This window comes from Bombina bombina, chromosome 6 (genome assembly GCF_027579735.1).
Source record: "Bombina bombina isolate aBomBom1 chromosome 6, aBomBom1.pri, whole genome shotgun sequence".
Lineage (NCBI taxonomy): Eukaryota > Metazoa > Chordata > Amphibia > Anura > Bombinatoridae > Bombina > Bombina bombina.
The window spans coordinates 782,997,438-783,019,937 of NC_069504.1; the positions used below are offsets into that span (position 1 = coordinate 782,997,438).

At 40.8% G+C, this 22,500-nt stretch overlaps 1 protein-coding gene across 1 annotated transcript in view; it reads right to left on the bottom strand.

Moving 5' to 3' along the window:
• The window catches only part of LOC128663661 (bromodomain-containing protein 4B-like), a 777,540-nt gene that overhangs the window by 535,864 nt on the left and 219,176 nt on the right, over nucleotides 1-22,500 (bottom strand). Inside the window, 1 exon segment of the mRNA XM_053718097.1 lies at nucleotides 10,721-10,858. Coding sequence (XP_053574072.1) covers nucleotides 10,721-10,858 — 138 coding nt within the window.

Consider the following 22,500-nt stretch of genomic DNA (forward strand, 5'->3'; position numbering starts at 1 on the left):
TTCTCTTGATATCCTTTGCTGAAAAGCATATCTAGATCGGATTAGTAGCTGCTGATTTGGTGGCTGCACATAGAGGCCTCTTGTGATTGGCTCACCCATGTGCATTGCTATTTCTTCATCAAAAAATATCTAAAAAAAAATAAGCAAATTAGATAATATAAGTAAATTGGAATATTGTTTAAAATTGTCTTCTCTACCTGAATTATGAAAGAACAAAACATGGGTTTAGTGTCCCTTTAAGCGCTACAACAATTACAGACAACCATAGAGTATTTTCATTTCAATGTCACCCTGAGACTAATATACAGACCATATAGGAAGCATATAAAACCGTGATTAGGAGAATAGCTTTAAGGCATTTTAAGAAACAAAATGAAGCCTCTCTGTCTCCTCCCTTCTTTCCGATCTATCTATTCTCCAATTGTAGCATGAACAACGGGTGTGAAGATCCTCAAATATTGCTAGGCCTATCCTCAAAACAGTATCTTCCTTCTCAAGCTGCAAGGGAAGGAAGAGGGTAAAAAGCTGCACTGTATCTTAAAAAAACAAAAAAAAAACAAAAAAAAAAAAACACTATGAAGACTGAAACACAAAGTAGGCCCTTAGCTCGCTATCTAAGGAAAACCAGATAAATTAAATTTAAATTTAATGGTGGCGAGAGTCACAAACCATTACTTCTCCTGGCTACTAGCAGAAAGCAAAGATTTACAAACCCAAAAACTATATAAAACCCTCCCCCATTTTATTAAAAACTAGAATGATGTATATACAGTGGATATAAAAAGTCTACACACCCCTGTTAAAATGTCATGTTTCTGTGATGTAAAAAAAATGACAAAGAAATAATTTCAGAACTTTTTCCACCTTAATGTGACCTATAAACTACAGAACTCAATTGAAAAACAAACTAAAATCTTAAGTGGAGGGAAGTAAACAAATAAAACTAAAATAATGTGGTTGCATAAGTGTACTGGGGATGTAGCTGTGTCAGAATTAAGTAATCACTTCAAAACCATGTTAAATAAGAGTCATCACACACCTGCCATAATTTAAAGTGCCTCTGATTAACCCTGAATAAAGTTCAGCTCTTAGTAGGTCTGTCCTCACATTTTCTTAGTTTGCGTCCTACACAAAAGCCATGGTCCGCAGAGAGCTTCCAAAGCATCAGAGGGATCTCATTGTTAAAAGGTATTAGTCAAGAGAAGGGTACAAAAGAATTTCCAAGGCATTAGATATACCATGGAAACACAGTGAAGACAGTCATCAAGTGGAGAACATATGGTACAACAAATGACATTACTAAGAACTGGATGTCCCTCCAAAATTGATGAAAAAAGACGAGAAGGAAAACTGGTCTGGGAGGCTACCAAGAGGCCTACAGCAACATTAAAGGAGCTGAAGGAATATCTGGCAAGTACTGGCTGTGTAGTACATGTGACAACAATCTCCCGTATTCTTCATATGTTTGGGCTTTGGGTTAGACGGCAAGACGGAAGCCTTTTCTTACAAAGAAACACATCCAAGCCCAGCTAAATTGAGCAAAAACACATCTGAAGTCTCCCAAAAGCATGTGAGAAAAGGTGTTATGGTCTGATGACACCAAGGTTGAACTTTTGGCAATAAATCCAAAAGATATGTTTGGTGCAAAAAACAACACTGCATATCACCAAAAGAACACCATACCCACAGTGAAGCATGGTGGTGGTAGCATCATGCTTTGGGTCTGTTTTTCTTCAGCTGGAACTGGGGGGCTTAGTCAAGGTAGAGGGAATTATGAAGAGTTTCCAAAGACCAGTCCAATATTGGCACAAAACCTTCAGGCTTCTGCTAGAAAGCTGAACATGAAGAGGAACTTCATCTTTAAGCTATGACAACGACCCAAAGCTATACATCCAAATCAACAAAGGAATGGCTTCACCAGAAGAAGATTAAAGTTTTTGGAATGGCCCAGCCAGAGGCCCAGACCTGAATCCAATCGAAAATCTGTGGGGTGATCTGAAGAGGCCGTGCACAGGAGATGCCCTCGCAATCTGACAGATTTGGAGTGTTTTGGCAATGAAGAGTGGGCAAATATTGCCAAGTCAAGATGTGCCATGCTGATAGACTCATACCAAAAAGACTGAGTGCTGTAATAAAATCAAAAGGTGCTCCAACAAAGTATTAGTTTAAGGTGTGCACACTTATGCAACCATATTTTATTTTTTTATTTTACTTCCCTTCACCTAAAAGATTTGTTTGTTTTTCAATTGAGTTGCATAGTTTATAGGTTACATTAAAGGTGGAAAAAGTTCTGAAATGATTTATCTTTGTCTCATTTTTTTACATCACAGAAACCTGCCATTTTAACAGGGGTGTGTAGACTTTTTATATCCACTGTACAAGCAAGAAAGGTAGGAAAATGAGAAAAAAAGCTTCAACCAGAATAAAATTAAAAAAAACAGGGTGGGGGTCCCATGGACTCACACCAAGAAAGAAATTTATCAGGTAAGCATAAATTTAATTTTGTTCTATACAGGTGATGAGAGTCCACAATCCATTACTCCTGGGTACTAATACACAAGCTGTGGAGTCCACGAGTATTGAGAAATAAGGGTGCGATTAGTTTCACAGAACTAAATCTACAACCCAAATAGACCAACAGTACAAAAAACAAAATAGAGCAGAGACATCTGCCTGAATGACTCCCCTATGAAAGGCAGCCCCAGAAAAGCCAAATCAAAAGGGTAAAAATTTAGAAAATAATGCAAAAAAGACCAAGTAGCTTGCCTTGCAAATTTGGTCAACAGAAGTCGCCTTTTTAATAGCAAAAATGCCAACTGATCTGGTAGAATGAGCAGTAATCCGTTCCCACATCCATATGGATCAAGAGATTCAATCAAGAGGCTAAAGAAACTTACAGTAGCTTTTCTGCCTATTACTTAGATCAGAAAAGAAAAACTAGAAGTTTGTCTGGAATCCTTAGAAGTTTCTACACAATACTTCAAAGCTTTATCAACATCCCTGTAAAGCAGACACTCCAATCTAAACTAACTAAAAGAAAAAAAAAAGGGGGGGGGGGACTCCAGCCTATAACAGCAAAACGATTGAGACACCATAAAGGCGTGATGTTTTAAAGTAACAGCACCAAGCACAGCCGCATGAATACATTTTTAGTGTTAGGGAAACAAGAGTACTCCTTGAGATACTCGGATACCATTAGTGCAGTAACCATTTTGTATTATGTACACCCAGTAACTGCTTTAAATATAGGCATACACCCCTAGAAGTTTAAAGAAATATATACCGTCCCTGGTAAAATGTGTAACACATTTAGCATGATATTAGATGTATCATATATTGAGCGTGTGTGACTGACTAAAATAAATTACACAAACTTGTGTATGTATTTTTAGTCAGTGGTGATATGTGGGAGAAAACCTGAACTTACCAAGGGAATGCCCACTCACTGACCTTACCCAGCTTAAATAGCAGAGTGTGCAGAAGAGGAGCGCATCCATTACTGTAACTAAAAACAAATTATGCTTACCTGATAATTTTCTTTTCTTCAGATGAAAGAAGTCCATAGCTGCATTCATTACTTTTGGGAAATAAGAACCTGGCCACCAGGAGGAGGGCAAAGACACCCCAGCCAAAGGCTTAAATACTCCTCCCACTCCCCTCATTCCCCCAGTCATTACTGCAGAGGAACAAGGAACAGTAGAAGAAATATCAGGGTTAAAAAGGTGCCAGAAGAATAGAAATACAGACACCCCACAGAAAAAAATATGGATGGGGAGCTGTGGAAAAGATAATCAGATAAGCATAATTTTTGTTTTTCTTCATTACTGGAACGAGTCCACAGCTGCAATTATAACTAATGGGAAAACAATACCCAAGCTATAGAGGACACTGAATGCCAAGACGGGAGGGTACAAGAGGCAGCGTGTTCTGAGGGCACCAGGCCTGAAACCACAACCCAACAAAACCACTCTTTGTCGAAAGCCGAGAACATTGAAAGGAAAAAGCCCCAAGGGACACTGACGCCGCAGACCGGTCCGGAAGCCTAGCTAGAGACCGCAAACTGAGCCAACAGTCCTCCAGGAGACACCGTCGCCCCAGCCCCCAACCACTCACCCCTTACTAGCGAAGGGAACACCAGCCCAAAACTCCAAAGGGACAGGGCAAGGGGAAAAAAAATAGAAAAAAAATCAAAAAGGACACCACAAAATTCCATAAAAGAAGACCCCCAGAAACAAGCACGCTCATAAAGAGCCAAATGGTCCACGACAAATAAGGTAAGGCAACGACCAGACCAACAATTACACTAGGTCTAGGACCGGGGCATCTGAACAGCGATCTTTACTCCCAACATCTGGAGGAAGCACCGAAACGACAACTGAAGCCTTATACTCAAGTCGTCAGCACTTTGAATACTAAAGTATTCAACACAAATATGTGTAGCAGACCCAGACGAGGTAAAAACCCGGGTCAAGAACATACCAGCCGTCATCAGGACCACCCAAGAGAGGTAAATACTTACTAAGTAAAATGCGGCTAAACAAGATATTACATTGTAAAAACTCAAAAACAGAGGGCACCCTCTAGGCAATCCCAGCCGCCAGACCGACACATAGGTCCCAAAATGGGAGAAGCATAGAACCTCATCTAGGCCCATTACACCCCAAGAAACAACAACTCAGGACCTACTCCAGCAAGGCCAGCCCAAGTATCATTAGGTCAGAAAACAGGGGAACAGAAGAACCCAAACACCTGCTCACAAAAGAGCAGAAAAAATTGGCTTCACAGAGCATTCTTCACAAGTCGAAGAATCTGAAATTCGAACAGTCTCAGAATCAGAATCCTCCACAACTAGATATAGAATATAATATTAACTAAAGAAAATTTTAAACGGCACCTGACATCCACAATGGCTGGGGCACTCACCACCTCCTAGGAACCAAAACACTAGCAGACCAGAATTTTTCAGTCGCCACACAGTCAGGAATGCAGAAATGGAAGACCAGAACGTTAACATGTCCAGTCACAAGGTGGTCGCATTACTCCAAAGGCCCTTATGTTCTAAGCCGAGAGCCCAGTTAACACTACACATAAGTAGATTGGATCACAAACATGATTAAAAGCCCCACTGTTCAATACTCCCTCTCGGGAGATATTAACCCTCAATTCCAAGATTCCAAAGGTGCCTGACTGAGGCCCTATATTATATACTTATAGGGACATTATACACCTCATTTTTTCTTTGCATAATGTTTTGTAGATGATCTATTTATATAGCCCATAAAGTTTTTTTTTTTTTTTTAAATAAATGTATAGTTTTGCTTATTTTTAAATAACATTGCTCTGATTTTCAGACTCCTAACCAAGCCCCAAAAGTTTTATGTGAATACTGTCAGCTACTTCTCCAGCTTGCTCCTGTTTGTGTAAAGGGTCTTTCATATGCAAAAGAAGGGGGAGGGGGGGGAGTGTCTTATTTGGCACTTGCAATGGGCTTTACAGCTACCTTTTCAACAGAGCCAAACTGAAAGCTTCTAAGTAAGTTTTTAAACAGTTTTATACTGGATTTTTATATCAGTATCTGTGCATCTTATTCTTTATAGTAGTGTCTATTACATGCAGTTATATGAAAATGAGTGTATACTGTCCCTTTAAGTCCCGCAAGATAGTACCTTACGGGAAGCAAATAAATTGCAGTACATTCTGATGAAGTAAAACTAAACAATCTAACCAAAATCTACGCCGTGGAACAGGAACACGGCCCTTCAAGTGTGACGAATAGTAGCAGCGCCTCCGCCATGTACTTGAGAGAAGAAAGCAGGCAGCAAAGTTCGATAACGTTGATTGCTTGTGGAGCTGTTAATACGAGTCAGGATGGTTTCGCAGAAAGACTCTCCCTTCATCTCCGGACTAACTTTCATCCAGGCCCTTACTGATGGGATTAATTAAAACTCCCGTCCCATGTTGAAGAGTACTACCCTCCATAAGAGACAAAACAAAAACTTCTGACACTTCTCTGCCAACCTCCTGGGACGAAAGGCAAAGAATGACTGGGGGATGAGGGGAGTGGGAGGAGTATTTAAGCCTTTGGCTGGGGTGTCTTTGCCTCCTCCTGGTGGCCAGGTTCTTATTTCCCAAAAGTAATGAATGCAGCTGTGGACTCTTTCCATTTATGAAGAAAAAAGTATAAAATTTGGAAAATTTGGAAAAAGTGTGAAGAAACTACCAAGTTGCAGCCTTGCAAATCTGTTCAACAGAAGCATAATTTTTAAATGCCCATGAGGAAGTCACAGCCCTAGTAGAAAGGGCCGTAATTCTTTCAGGAGGTTGCTGTCCAGCAGTCTCATACGCCAGACGGATGATACTCTTCAGCCAAAAGGAAAGAGGTAGCCGTAGCTTTCTGACCCCTACGCTTTCCAGAAAAAACAATGAATAATGAAGATGATTGACGGAAATCCTTAGTCGCCTGCAAGTAAAACTTCAGGGCACGGACCACATCCAAGTTATGCAACATACGCTCCTTCTTAGAAGAAGGGTTAGGACATAAGGAACAACAATTTCCTGATTAATATTCTTATTAGAAACAACCTTAGGAAGCAAACCAGGTTTGGTACGTAAACCACCTTATCAGAATGGAAAATAAGATGAGGCGAATCACATTGTAACGCTGAAAGCTCAGAAACTCTACGAGCAGAAGAAATAACAACCAAAAACAAAACTTTCCAAGATAATAACTTAATATCTATGGAATGCATGGGTTCAAACGGAACCCCTTGAAGAACATTAAAAACTAAATTCAAACTCCAGGGAACTAGCTGATAACACTTTCTCTAATCCTTCTTGGAGAAAAGACAGAATGCTGGGAATCCTAACTCTACTCCATGAGTAGCCCTTGGATTCACACCAACAAAGATATTTACGCCATATCTTGCGGTAAATTTTTCTAGTAACAGGCTTGCGTGCCTGACTCAAGGTATCAATGACCACCAGATCGGCATACCAAGTACTGCGAGGCCACGCAGGAGCGATTAGAATCACAGAAGCCCTCTCCTGTTTGATCCATGCAATCACCCGGGGGAAGGAGAGCAAACGGTGGAAACACATAAGCTAGGTTGAACGCCCAAGGCATCTATCAGTTCGGCCTGAGGATCCCTGGACCCGTATCTCGGGAGCTTGGCATTCTGACAAGACCCATAGAGGAGAGATCTTTTACACAACGTAAGAACGCCTCTTTATCTGGTCTACAGATAATCGTGAAAGCAGGAATCTTCCCCTTGGGAAGGAATTTTTTGAACGCCAACTGAGACCCTTGAGACACGATTTCCAGGATCCTGAACGTCTCTTATCCATGCCTGGACAACAAGAGAAAGTCTGCCCCCTACTAGATCCGGTCCCGGATCAGGGGCCGCCCCTTCATGCTGTCTTGGGAGCGGCAGCAGGCTTTTTGGGTTTTTTAGTGGCAGAGGAATTGGTGACTCCTTTGAAATTACGAAAGGAGCGGAAATTACTTTGTCGTCCCTTTTTGCTTAGATGTCTTATCTTATTTTGAGGGAGAAGGTGACCCTTACCTCCCGTAATGTCAGAAATTATTTCTTTCAAATCAGGTCCGAATAGGGTCTTACCCTTGAAAGCAATAGTCAAAAGTTTGGATTTAGAGGACACATCCGCAGACCAAGATTTCAACCATAAAGCTCTACGTGCTAAGATGGAAAATCCTGCATTTTTTGCCGCCAATTTGGCGATCTGAAAGGCGGCATCTGTGACAAAAGAATTAGCCAGCTTAAGGACTTTAATTCTATCCATTATCTCCTCTAAAGAAGTCTCTGTCTTAAAGGACCAGTCAAAGTAGATTTGCATAATCAACAAATGCATGATAAGAAGGACAATGCAATAGCACTTAGGTTAAACTTCAAATGAGTAGTAGATTTTTGGTAAATAAATTGCAAAGTTATGTCTATTTCAATTCCCCCTGTATCATGTGACAGCCATCAGTCAATCACAAATGCATATACGTATATGCTGTGAATTCTTGCACATGCTCAGTAGGAGTTGGTGACTCAAAAAGTGTAAATATAAAAAGACTGAGCACATTTTGTTAATGGAAGTAAATTTGAAAGTTGTTTAAAATTGCATGCTCTATCTGAATCATGAAGTTTAATTTTGACTTGAGTGTCCCTTTAAGAGTTTCCTCCAAGGCTTCAAACCAAAAGGCAGCCGCGGTTGTAACTGGTACAATGCAGGCCGTCGGTTGTAATAGAAATCCTTGATGAACAAATAGCTTTTTTAGAAGGCCCTCCAACTTTTTATCCATAGGGGCTTTGAAAGCACAACTGTCCTCAATAGGTATAGTCGTACGCTTAGCTAGGGTAGATATAGCTCCCTCCACCTTAGGGACCGTCTGCAAAGCGTCCCGAACGGTGTCAGCTATAGGGTACATTTTCTTAAAAATAGGGGAAGGTGAGAACGGGATACCCGGTCTATCCCTAATTTCCAAAATTCTCTTAGAAACCGGAAAGACAGAGTAAGAAGGAACTTCTAAGTACTTGTCCATCTTACACAATTTCTCTGGAGGTACCACAGTCACAGTCGTCCAGAGTCAACAAAACCTCCCGCAGCAACACGCGAAGATGTTCCAGTTTAAATCTGAAAGACATGACGTCCGAATCTGTCTGAGGCAGCGCACTACCTGAGTCAGACAGTTCCCCCTCAGAAAGGGTCTCCCTACCCCCCAAGTCAGATCCCTGGGACGGTACATCTGAGATAGCCATCAAAGCATCAGAAGTCGCAGTGACCACATGGGTTTCTGCCCTGCTGCGTTTGCCTTGCAAAACTGGCAACTTAGACAAAACTTCTGTGAGAGTGGATGACATAACTGCAGCCATATCCTGCAGAGTAAAAGAAGCAGACGCCGTTGAAGAACATGGCGTCGTTTGTGTGGGCGTTAAAGGCTGTGACGCTTGGGGAGAAAGTTGTGGCATACCCTGAGTCTTATCAGTCTGAGAACAGTCATTAGATATATCCTTATTAAAGAATTTTTTCCTTATATTCTAAAGCCCTCTCAATACATGGGGGGCACAGTGTAACAGGGGGTTCCACAATGGCATCCAAACACATACGACATGTACTCTGTTCAAGGTCCTCCATAGTGTCAGATTTCAAAAGCAAGCGTGGTCAAGTCACTGATAAACAAGAACAATCAGTGAAATAAATAGTAGTGTACTGTCTCTTTAAAAACGTCTTCACATTTGTCCCAAATATGACTAAATAAAATAATATCTATTAGGTGCGGTCCAATGTATATCTCGCACTCCCCACATGGGCCCTGCTCACACACTGGTCCCTGAAACAAACAGTCCCCCCTCTGCAGCTCCGCTGTGGCTCATACCTGCCTCCGTGACCACCGCTACCCTCCAACAGCGTGCCTAGGACCGCTTGGAGATTATCGTGACAAGCGGACCTAGGGGCTGCACTAGAACACTGCTCCAAGTACTCGTCTAGGACTCCTGATGAGGAACTGCGCAAGCCAAACGCGCGAAAAACAAGTCCCTCCCATCGTGGGCAGAAACAAACAACGAAACCGGCAAATAGTAAATGGCAATCTAATGTCATGTCCCCGATCAGTCACAGTCCTTTAGACAGTAAATTTCCCCAGCGTCAGCCAACAACTCGTTGTTCCCACATATAAATAAACAGAGTTATGCCCGTTATGGTACTCGCAACTGAGCACTAAAATTAACCTCCCAGCGCTTCTGGCTAATGTAAAATGACGCCGGAATGTCTGGAGAATTTAACAGTATGTGGGTTGTCATCTGTTACCTTTTGCTAATGACATCCCACATACTAGCATAGGAAGACCCCTTTCAGAGTCTATACCCCCAAAATGCAATAGTATAGTACAGCCATTTCTGAGTAAATGTCTCAAAGCCCCAGAAATAAACGGACTGCACTTACCTCCATGCTGAGGAACAGCATGAAAATATTCAGTGTCGAGAGGTCCACTTCTCCTCCTGAGGTCCTGTGAAAAACAAAAATGTCTTAGGAAAAATTCATTAAGTCCATATCCAGGCAGCACCAATATGGGAGGCGTAGGGAGACTAAAACCTCACAAGTTCACATAAATGGTTCTTCAGAAGCTGCCCGGTAGTAAAATAGTACACTTGGGCAACATTTAAAATAAACTCTTGATTGTAGAATCTAAATTAGTACCTCACTCTATCACTAACACAGGCAAAGAGAATGACTGGGTTGGGGGGGGGGGGGGGGGGGAGGAGCTATTTATGCAGCTCTGATGTGGAGATCTTTGCCTCCCTCCTGCTGACCAGGAGGAGATATCCCATAAGTAAGGATGAAATTCGTAGACTCGTCATATCTTGTAAAAGAAAATAGAGAATACAATTTTAAACATTCCAATGTACTTCTATCTAAATCATGAAATAATTTTATGGTGTTTCATGTCCCTTTAAAGCTTTGCTGTGGGGTGTCTGCCTCCTCCTGGTGGCCAGGAAGTGACTTCCCATGAGTATTTTGTGGACTCTTACCACCTAGAAAGAAATATAATCCAGAAATAAAGATGTTAAACGTTTAAGAAACAGATCTATTACACAGTTTAATGAGTTTCACATCCACACATTTAAATTCTATTGTTATGCATACAAGATGAGATATTCACACACACTTGTGTTTAAAATCCATTCATATAACATTTTATCTGTTCTATAAGCTATACCTTGTTATAAATGTAGCAGTTGGTAAACATGGTGTTGAAGTCCTGGATGCATTCTTGAGCATTCCAATAATAATGATTTTCTAGGCGCTTCTTAATGGTGCCCATATCCATTGGAATTTTAATGATTTTATAATAATCCTGAAAAAGGGAAAAGTATGTAGTTATAAAAAAGTGATACAAATGTGTCCATCAGTATTCTACAAATTACAGAAAAAAGTCTAGCAGATTAGCGATTTGTGATTGGCTGATGGCTGTCACATGGTACAGTGGGAGTAGAAAGACAATTTTTAAAATTGTCAGAAAAAAAAATCTACTACTCATTTGAAGTTTAGACTAAGTGCTATTGCATTGTCTTGTTATCTTGCATTTGTTGATTATGCAAATCTACTGTGTTGACTGGTCCTTTATTAAAGGGACATTAAACACTAAATACACAGTAGATAGAATGATGCATTCAAAGAAAAGATTAGTCCATGACTAACATGTAGATGTATTTTTTAAAGTTTCATTAGTTGTTTAAAAAGTGACAAAATAAGTGTAAAGTTTTAGTGTCTATAAAACACTGGGAGCTGCCATGTTGTAACTTGTGTTACCTTCTCTGCTGTGGCCAATTAGGGACAGTTATACATAGGTCATTAGAGTGTGCAGCCAATGGTTGTGCTGGATTTAACAGTGTTCTGCACTTCCAATTCTAACAGGAACTGAACAGCTCACAATTTCAGAATGGAATTACAGGCAAAGAGGACAAAATAAATAATGAAAGTATATTGCAGAGTTGTTTTATATATACAATTTATAATTTTATATTATCATTTAAAAGTGTTTAATGTCCCTTTAAGACTATAAGGCTAATTGGCCACAACCAGATAAGTTAAAACATTATCTACTCATGAACGTCGTTTTACTTTTTTTTTTTTTTTTTTACTTGCTTCAAATTGTTCAGTCTTTATTTGCACACTTTCAGAGGCAACAGCTCCCACTAAAAGTTTGCAAGATTTAAAAGTATATATGTATGAGTCTGTAATTGGCTGATGGCTGTCACATGACACACAGAAAGAAAAGAAAATGGTTAGAAAACACTTTAAAAAGTCAAATTATCACTAGTTTTCTTTTGTCTTATGCAGTGTTCTACCACCCAGCTATTTTTTTTTACTGACCACATGGCTAAACTAAGTCAGTTTTCAGAAACAATGAGCTAATATTCGAATTGCTGGTTATTGCACAAATCATTAAACAGTAAACACCAAAAACGTTATTGTTTAAAAATAGACAATCCCTTTATTTACTATTCCCCAGTTTTGCATAACCAACACTATTATATTAAACATACTTTTTACATCGGATTACCTTGTATCTAAGCTTATGCAGACTGCCTCCTTATCGCAGATCTTATGACAGATTTGCATTTTCAGGCAATTAGTACTGGCTCAAATAACTCCAAGGGGGTGAGCACAGTGTTATCTATATGGCACACATGAACTAATGCCCTCTAGCAGTGAAAACGGTCAAACGCATACAGTTAAGAGGCAGCCTTCAAGAGCTTAGAAATTAGCATATGAAGCCGACTAGGTTTAGCTTACAACTAAGAATACAAAGAGAACAAATCAAATTCAAAGAAAATCAGAATTTATGCTTACCTGATAAATTACTTTCTCCAACGGTGTGTCCGGTCCACGGTGTCATCCATTACTTGTGGGATATTCTCCTCCCCCACAGGGAAAGGCAAGGAGAGCACACAGCAAGAGCTGTCCATATAGTCCCTCCCAGGCTCCGCCCCCCAGTCATTCGACCCGACGGTTAGGAGAAAAAAAGGAGAAACTATAGTGTGCCGTGGTGACTGTAGTGTATAGAGAAAGAAATTCTTCAAACCTGATTAAAAAACCAGGGCGGGCCGTGGACCGGACACACCGTTGGAGAAAGTAATTTATCAGGTAAGCATAAATTCTGTTTTCTCCAACATTGGTGTGTCCGGTCCACGGTGTCATCCATTACTTGTGGGAACCAATACCAAAGCTTTAGGACACGGATGAAGGGAGGGAGCAAATCAGGTTACCTAAACAGAAGGCACCACGGCTTGCAAAACCTTTCTCCCAAAAATAGCCTCCGAAGAAGCAAAAGTATCAAATTTGTAGAATTTGGACAAAGTGTGCAGAGAAGACCAGGTCGCTGCCTTACATATCTGATCAACAGAAGCCTCGTTCTTGAAGGCCCATGTGGAAGCCACAGCCCTAGTAGAGTGAGCTGTGATTCGTTCAGGAGTCTGCCGTCCGGCAGTCTCGTAAGCCAATCGTATGATGCTTTTAAGCCAAAAGGAAAAAGGTAGCAGTAGCTTTTTTTGACTTCTCCACTTGCCAGAATAAACTACAAACACAGAAGACGTTTTCTGAAATCCTTTGTTGCTTCTAAATAGAACCTTAAAGCACGGACTACATCTAAATTGTGTAACAAGCGTTCCTTCTTTGAAAACTGGATTCGGACACAAAGAAGGCACAACTATTTCCTGGTTAATATTCTTGTTGGAAACAACCTTTGGAAGGAAACCAGGTTTAGTACGCAAAACAACCTTATCTGAATGGAACACCAGATAGAGCGGATTACACTGCAGAGCAGATAATTCAGAAACTCTTCTAGCAGAAGAATAGCAACCAAAAACAGAACTTTCCAAGATAACAACTTGATATCTATGGAATGTAAGGGTTCAAACGGAACCCCTTGAAGAACTGAAAGAACCAAATTTAGACTCCAGGGAGGAGTCAAGGATCTGTAAACAGGCTTGATCCTGACCAAAGCCTGAACAAAAGCTTGAACATCTGGCACAGCTGCCAGTCATTTGTGTAACAAGGACAGATAAAGCAGAAATCTGTCCTTTTAGAGAACTCGCTGATAATCCCTTATCCAAACCTTCTTGGAGAAAGGAAAGGATCCTAGGAATTTTAATCTTACTCCATGAGAATCCCTTGGATTCACACCAGATATATCTTTTCCATATTTTATGGTAATCTTTCTAGTCACAGGTTTTCTGGCTTGTACCAGAGTATCTATCACAGAATCCGAAAACCCACGCTTAGACAAAATCAAGCGTTCAATTTCCAAGCAGTCAGCTGGAGAGAAACTAGATTTGGATGTTCGAATGGACCTTGTACTAGAAGATCCTGTCTCAAAGGTAGCTTCCATGGTGGAGCCGATGACATATTCACCAGGTCTGCATACCAAGTCCTGCGTGGCCATGCAGGAGCTATCAAAATCACTGAGGCCTTCTCCTGTTTGATCCTGGCTACCAGCCTGGGAATGAGAAGGAACGGTGGAAACGCATAAGCTAGGTTGAAAGTCCAAGGCGCCACTAATGCATCCACTAGAGTCGCCTTGGGGATCCCTGGATCTGGACCCGTAGCAAGGAACCTTGAAGTTCTGACGAGACGCCATCAGATCCATGTCTGGAATGCCCCATAATTGGGTCAACTGGGCAAACACCTCCGGGTGGAGTTCCCACTCCCCCGGATGAAAGGTCTGACGACTCAGATAATCCGCCTCCCAGTTTTCCACTCCTGGGATGTGGATCGCAGACAGGTGGTAGGAGTGATCCTCCGCCCATTTGATGATCTTGGTCACCTCTCTCATCGCCAGGGAACTCCTTGTTCCCCCCTGATGGTTGAAGTAAGCAACAGTCGTCATGTTGTCTGATTGGAATCTTATGAATCTGGCCTTTGCTAGTTGAGGCCAAGCCTGAAGAGCATTGAATATCGCTCTCAGTTCCAGGATGTTTATCGGGAGAAGAGACTCTTCCCGAGACCATAGACCCTGAGCTTTCAGGGAATCCCAGACCGCGCCCCAGCCTAATAGACTGGCGTCGGTCGTGACAATGACCCACTCTGGTCTGCGGAAGCTCATTCCCTGGGACAGGTGATCCTGAGTCAGCCACCAACGGAGTGAGTCTCTGGTCTTCTGATCTACTTGAATCACTGGAGACAAGTCTGTAGAGTCCCCATTCCACTGTTTGAGCATGCACAGTTGTAATGGTCTTAGATGAATTCGCGCAAAAGGAACTATGTCCATTGCTGCAACCATCAACCCTACTACTTCCATGCACTGAGCTATGGAAGGCCGTAGAACAGAGTGAAGAACTTGACAAGCATTTAGAAGCTTTGACTCTCTGACATCTGTCAGGAAAATCTTCATTTCTAAAGAATCTATTGTTCCCAAGAAAGGGACTCTTGTTGACGGAGACGGGGAACTTTTTTTCTATGTTCACCTACCACCCGTGAGATCTGAGAAAGGCTAGAACAATGTCTGTGTGAGCCTTTGTCTTTGAAAGAGACGACGCTTGAATTAGGATGTCGTCCAAGTAAGGTGCCACTGCAATGCCCCTGGGTCTTAGAACCGCTAGAAGGGACCCGAGCACCTTTGTGAAAATCCTTGGAGCAGTGGCTAGTCCGAATGGGAGAGCCACAATAGGTAATGTTTGTCCAGAAAGGCGAACCTTAGGAACTGATGATGATCTTTGTGGATAGGAATATGCAGATACGCATCCTTTAGATCCACGGTAGTCATAAATTGACCCTCCTGGATTGTAGGTAAAATCGTTCGAATAGTTTCCATTTTGAACGATGGCACTCTGAGAAATTTGTTTAGAATTTTTAAATCCAGAATTGGTCTGAAAGTTCCTCTTTTTTTTTTGGAACTACAAACAGATTTGAGTAAAACCCCTGACCTTGTTCCACAGTTGGAACTGGGAGTATCACTCCCATCTTTAACAGGTCTTCTACACAATGCAAGAATGCCTGTCTCTTTACTTGGTTTGAAGATAAGTGAGACATGTGGAACCTTCCCCTTGGGGGTAGTTCCTTGAATTCTAGAAGATAACCCTGAGAGACTATTTCTAGTGCCCAGGGATCCTGAACATCTCTTGCCCAAGCCTGAGCAAAGAGAGAGAGTCTGCCCCCTACTAGATCCGGTTCCGGATCGGGGGCTACCTCTTCATGCTGTCTTGGTAGCAGCAGCAGGTTTCTTGGCCTGTTTACCCTTATTCCAGCCTTGCATTGATTTCCAAGCTGGTTTAGTCTGGGAAGCGTTACCCTCTTGTCTAGAGGCTGCCGAGTTGGAAGCCGGTCCGTTCCTGAAATTGCGAAAGGAACGAAAATTGGACTTATTCTTAGCCTTGAAAGGTTTATCTTGTGGGAGGGCATGGCCCTTTCCCCCAGTGATGACTGAAATAATCTCTTTCAATTCTGGCCCAAAAGGGGTCTTACCTTTGAAAGGGGTATTAAGCAATTTTGTCTTGGAAGATACATCCGCCGACCAAGACTTTAGCCAGAGCGCTCTGCGCGCCACAATTGTAAACCCTGAATTTTTGCCGCTAACCTCGCTAACTGCAAAGCGGCGTCTAAAATAAAGGAATTAGCAAACTTAAGTGCGGAAATTCTGTCCATGACTTCCTCATACGGAGTCTCCCTACTGAGCGACTTTTCCAGTTCCTCGAACCAGAACCACGCCGCTGTAGTGACAGGAATAATGCACGAAATAGGTTGAAGGAGGTAACCTTGCTGTACAAAAATCTTTTTAAGCAAACCCTCCAATTTTTTATCCATAGGATCTTTGAAAGCACAATTGTCCTCAATAGGAATGGTCGTGCGCTTGGCTAGAGTAGAAAACTCCCCCTCGACCTTAGGGACTGTTTGCCATGTGTCCTTCCTGGGGTCGACCATAGGGAACAATTTCTTAAATATAGGAGGGACAAAAGGTATGCCTGGCTTCACCCACTCCTTATTCACTATGTCCGCCACCCGTTTAGGTATCGGAAAAGCATCAGGGTGCACCGGGACCTCAAGGAACTGTCCATCTTGCACAATTTTTCTGGGTTGACCAGATTGTCACAATCATCCAGAGTAGATAGCACCTCCTTAAGTAATGCGCGGAGATGCTCTAATTTAAATTTAAATGTCACAACATCAGGTTCTGCCTGCTGAGAAATTCTTCCTGTATCAGAAATTTCCCCATCTGACAAACCCTCCCTCACTGCCACTTCAGATTGGTGTGAGGGTATGACAGAAAAATTATCATCAACGCCCTCCTGCTCTACAGTGTTTAAAACAGAGCAATCGCGCTTTCTCTGAAATGCTGGCATTTTGGATAAAATATTAGCTATGGAGTTATCCATTACTGCCGTCAATTACTGCATAGTAACAAGCATTGGCGCGCTAGAAGTACTAGGGGTCGCCTGCGCGGGCATAACTGGTATAGACACAGAAGGAGATGATGTAGAACTATGTCTACTCCCTTCATCTGATGAATCATCTTGGGCAACTTTATTATCTGTGGCAGTACTGTCCTTACTTTGTTTGGACGCTATGGCACAATTATCACACATATTTGAAGGGGGAACCACATTGGCTACCATACATATAGAACATGATCTATCTGAAGGTACAGACATGTTAAACAGGCTTAAACTGGTTAATAAAGCACAAAAACCGTTTTAAACAAAACCGTTACTGTCTCTTTAAATGTTAAACAGGGCACACTTTATTACTGAATATGTGAAAAACTATGAAGGAATTATCCAATCTTTACCAAATTTTCACCACAGTGTCTTAATACATTCAAAGTATTGCACCCCAATTTTCAAGCTGTTAACCCTTAAAATGTGGAAACCGGAGCCGTTTTTAATTTTAACCCCCTTACAGTCCCAGCCACAGCCTTTGCTGCAACTTCACCAATCCCAGGAGGGTATATGATACCAAATGAAGCCTTCTAGGAACGTTTTTAGTGGATTCCAGACCCTCACACATGCAGTTGCATGTACTGAACTCAAAATTAACTGCACAGTAATGGCGCGAAAAACATAATTTATGTAAGAACTTACCTGATAAATTCATTTCTTTCATATTAGCAAGAGTCCATGAGCTAGTGACGTATGGGATATACATTCCTACCAGGAGGGGGCAAAGTTTCCCAAACCTTAAAATGCCTATAAATACACCCCTCACCACACCCACAATTCAGTTTAACAAATAGCCAAGAAGTGGGGTGATAAGAAAAAAGTGCGAAAGCATATAAAATAAGGAATTGGAATAATTGTGCTTTATACAAAAAAATCATAACCACCACAAAAAAGGGCGGGCCTCATGGACTCTTGCTAATATGAAAGAAATGAATTTATCAGGTAAGTTCTTACATAAATTATGTTTTCTTTCATGTAATTAGCAAGAGTCCATGAGCTAGTGACGTATGGGATAATGACTACCCAAGATGTGGATCTTTCCACACAAGAGTCACTAGAGAGGGAGGGATAAAATAAAGACAGCCAATTCCTGCTGAAAATAATCCACACCCAGAATAAAATTTAAATGAAAAAACATAAGCAGAAGATTCAAACTGAAACCACTGCCTGAAGTACGTTTCTACCAAAAACTGCTTCAGAAGAAGAAAACACATCAAAATGGTAGAATTTAGTAAAAGTATGCAAAGAGGACCAAGTTGCTGTTTTGCAAATCTGATCAACCGAAGCTTCATTCTTAAATGCCCAGGAAGTAGAAACTGACCTAGTAGAATGAGCTGTAATCCTTTGAGGCGGAGTGTTACCCGACTCAACATAGGCATGATGAAATAAAGATTTCAACCAAGATGCCAAAGAAATGGCAGAAGCTTTCTGGTCTTTTCTAGAACCGGAAAAGATGACAAATAGACTAGAAGTCTTTCGGAAAGACTTAGTAGCTTCAACATAATAATACAAAGCTCTAACAGCATCCAAAAAATGCAATGATTTCTCCTTAGAATTCATAGGATTAGGACATAATGAAGGAACCACAATTTCTCTACTAATGTTGTTAGAATTCACAACCTTAGGTAAAAAATTCAAAAGAAGTGCGCAGCACCGCCTTATCCTGATGCAAAATCAGAAAAGGAGACTCACAAAAAAGAGTAGATAATTCAGAGATTCTTCTGGCAGAAGAGATGGCCAAAAGAAACAAAACTTTCCAAGAAAGTAATATAACGACCAAAGAATGCATGGGTTCAAAAGGAGAAGCTTGAAATGCCCCCAGAACCAAATTCAAACTCCAAAGAGGAGAAATTGACTTAATGACAGGTTTTATACGAACCAAAGCTTGTACAAAACAATGAATATCAGGAAGATTAGCAATCCTTCTATGAAAAAGAACAGAAAGAGCAGAGATTTGTCTTTCAAGAAACTTGCGGACAAACCTTTATCTAAACCATCCTGAAGAAATATAAGTCTTCCAGACTCTATAATATATCTCTCTAGATACAGATTTACAAGCCTGTCACATAGTATCAATCACAGAGTCAGAGAAACCTCTTTGACCAAGAATCAAGCGTTCAAACTCCACACCTTAAAATTAAGGTTTTGAGATCCTGATGGAAAAAAGAACCTTGAGACAGAAAGACTGATCTTAACGGAAGAGTCCACAGCTGGCAAGAGGCCATCCGGACAAGATCCGCATACCAAAACCTGTGAGGCCATGCTGGAGCTACCAGCAGGACAAACGAGCATTCCTTTAGAATATTAAGAATACCCTTGGAAGAAGAACTAGAGGCGGAAAGATATAGGCAGGATGACACTTGTAAGGAAGAGATAATGCATCCACTGCCTCCGCCCGAGGATCCCTGGATCCGGACAGATACCAGGGAAGTTTCTTGTTTAGATGAGAAGCCATCAGATCTATTTCTGAGAGTTCCCACATTAAAACAATCTGAGGAAATACCTCTGGGTGAAGACCATTCGCCCAGGTGCAACGTTTGGCGACTGAGATAATCCGCTTTCCAATTGTCCATACCTGGGATATGAACCGCAGAGATTAGACAGGAGCTGGATTCCGCCCAAACCAAAATTCAAGATACTTCTTTCATAGCCAGAGGACTGTGAGTCCCTCCTTGATGATTGATGTATGCCACAGTTGTGACATTGTCTATCTGAAAACAAATGAACAACTCTCTCTTCAGAAGAGGCCAAGACTGAAGAGCTCTGAAATTGCACGGAGTTCCAAATATTGATCGGAAATCTCACCTCCTGAGATTCCCAAACCCCTTGTGCCGTCAGATACCCCCACACAGCTCCCCAACCTGTAAGACTTGCATCTGTTGAGATTATAGTCCAGGTCGGAAGAACAAGAAGCCCCCTGAACTAAACGATGGTGATCTGCCCACCATGTCAGAGAGTGTCGTATAATCGGTTTAAAGATATTAATTGAGATATCTTTGAGTAATCCCTGCACCATTGGTTCAGCATACAGAGCTGAAGAGGTCGCATGTGAAAACGAGCAAAGGAGATCGCATTTGATGCGGCAGTCCTAAGACCTAAAATTCCATGCATAAGGCTACCAAAGGGAATGATTGTGACTGAAGGTTTTGACAAGCTGATATCAATGTTAAACTTCTCTTGTCTGACAAGGACAGAGTCATAGACACTGAATCTATTCTAGAAACCTAAAAAGGTTACACTTGTCTGAGGAATCAATGAACTGATTGGTAAATTGATCCTCCAACCATGAACTTGAAGAAACAACACAAGTCGATTCGTATGAGATTCTTCGAAAATGAGAAGACTGAGCAAGTACCCAGATAATGTCCAATAAGGAAATACCAAAAAACCCTGTTCTTTGATTACAGAAAGAAGGGCACCGAGAACCTTTGAAAAAAATTCTTGGAACTGAGGCTAGGCCAAACGGTAGAGCCACAAAACTGGTAATGCTTGTCTAAAAAGAGAATCTCAGACACAAAAAGTGATCTGGATGAATCGGAATATGTAGATACACATCCTGTAAATCTATTGTAGACATATAATGCCCTTGCTAAACAAAAGGCAGGACAGTCCTACAGTAACCATCTTGAATGTTGGTATCCTTACATAACGATTCAATATTGATAGATCCGAAACTGGTCTGAAGGAATTGACCTTCTTTAGTACAATGAAGAGATAAAATAAAACCCCAGCCCCTGTTCCAGAACTGGAACTGGCATAATTACTCCAGCCAACTCTAAATCTGAAACATATTTCAGAAATGCTGAGCCTTTGCTGTGTTAACTAGGACACGGGAAAGAAAAAAATCTCTTAGCAGGAGGCCTTAACTGAAGCCAATTCTGTACCTTTCTGAAACAATGTTCTGAAAACAGAAATTGAGAACGGAATTGATCAAAATGTCTGAAGAAAACTTAATCTGCCTCATACCAGCTGAGCTGGAATAAGGTCCGCACCTTCATGGGTACTTAGGAGCTGGCTATAGGTTTTCTAAAAGGCTTGGAAATATTCCAAACTGGAAATAGTTTCCAAACTGATACCGCTCCTGAGAATGAAGGATCAGGCTTTTGTTCCTTATTGTGAGAAAAGGAACGAAATGATCATTAGACCTAAATTTACCTTAGATTTTTTATCCTTTGGTAAAAAAGTTCCCTTCCTTCCAGAAACAGTTGAAATAATAATTTATTACCCTGGAAAGAAAGGGAAAGCAAAGTTGACTTAGAAGACATATCAGTATTCCAAGTTTAATCCATAAAGCTGTTCTAGCTAAAACAGCTAGAGACATATACCTGACATCAACTCTAATGATATCAAAAGATGGTATCACCAATAAAATTATTAGCATGTTATAGAATAATAATAATAATGCTATAAAATTATGATCTGTTACTTGTTGCGCTAAAGCTTCTAACCAAAAAGTTGAAGCTGCAGCAACATCCGCTAAAAATATAGCAAGTCTAAGAAGATTACCTGAACATAAGTAAGCTTTTCTTAGAAAGGATTCAATTTTTTTTATCTAAAGGATCCTTAAATAAATTACTATCTGCCGTAGGAATAGTAGCACATTTAGCAGGAGTAGAGACAGCCCCATAACCTTAGGGATTTTGTCCCAAAAAAACTCTAATCTGTCAGATGGCACAGGATATAATTGCTTAAACGTTTAGAAGGAGTAAAAGAATTACCCAAATTATTCCATTCCCTAGAAATTACTTCAGAAATAGCATCAGGGAGATTAAACACTTCTGGAATAACTACAGGAGATTTAAAAACCTTATTTAAACGTTTAGATTTAGAATCAAGAGGACCAGAATCCTCTATTTCTAATGCAATTAATAATTCTTAAAATAAAGAACGAATAAATTCCATCTTGAACAAATACAAAGATTTATCAGCATCAACCTCTGAGACAGAAACCTCTGAACCAGAAGAACCATTATCAGTATCAGAATGATGTTCATTTAAAAATTCATCTGAAAAAAGAGAAGTTTTAAAAGACTTTTATGTAAACTAGAAGGAGAAATAACAGACATAGCCTTCTTAATGGATTTAAAAAATAAAATCTCTTATGTTTATCAGGAACACTCTGAAAATTAGATGTTGACTGAACAGCAACAGGTAATGTAACAGTACTAAAGGAAATTTTATCTGCATTAATAAGTTTGTCATGACATGCAATACAAACAACAGCTGGAGAAACAGATACCAAAAATTATAGCAGATACACTTAGCTTGGTAGCTCCAGCAGTAGACAGCGATTTTCCTGTAGTATCTTCTGACTCAGATGCAACGTGAGACATCTTGCAATATGTAAGAGAAAAAAACAACATATAAAGCAAAATTGATCAAATTCCTTAAATGACAGTTTCAGGAATGGGAAAAAATGCCAAAGAACAAGCTTCTAGCAACCAGAAGCACTGAAAAAATAAGACTTAAATAATGTGGAGACAAAAGCGACGCCCTTATTTTTTAGCGCCAAATAAGACGCCCACATTATTTGGCGCCTAAATGCTTTTGGCGCCAAAAATGA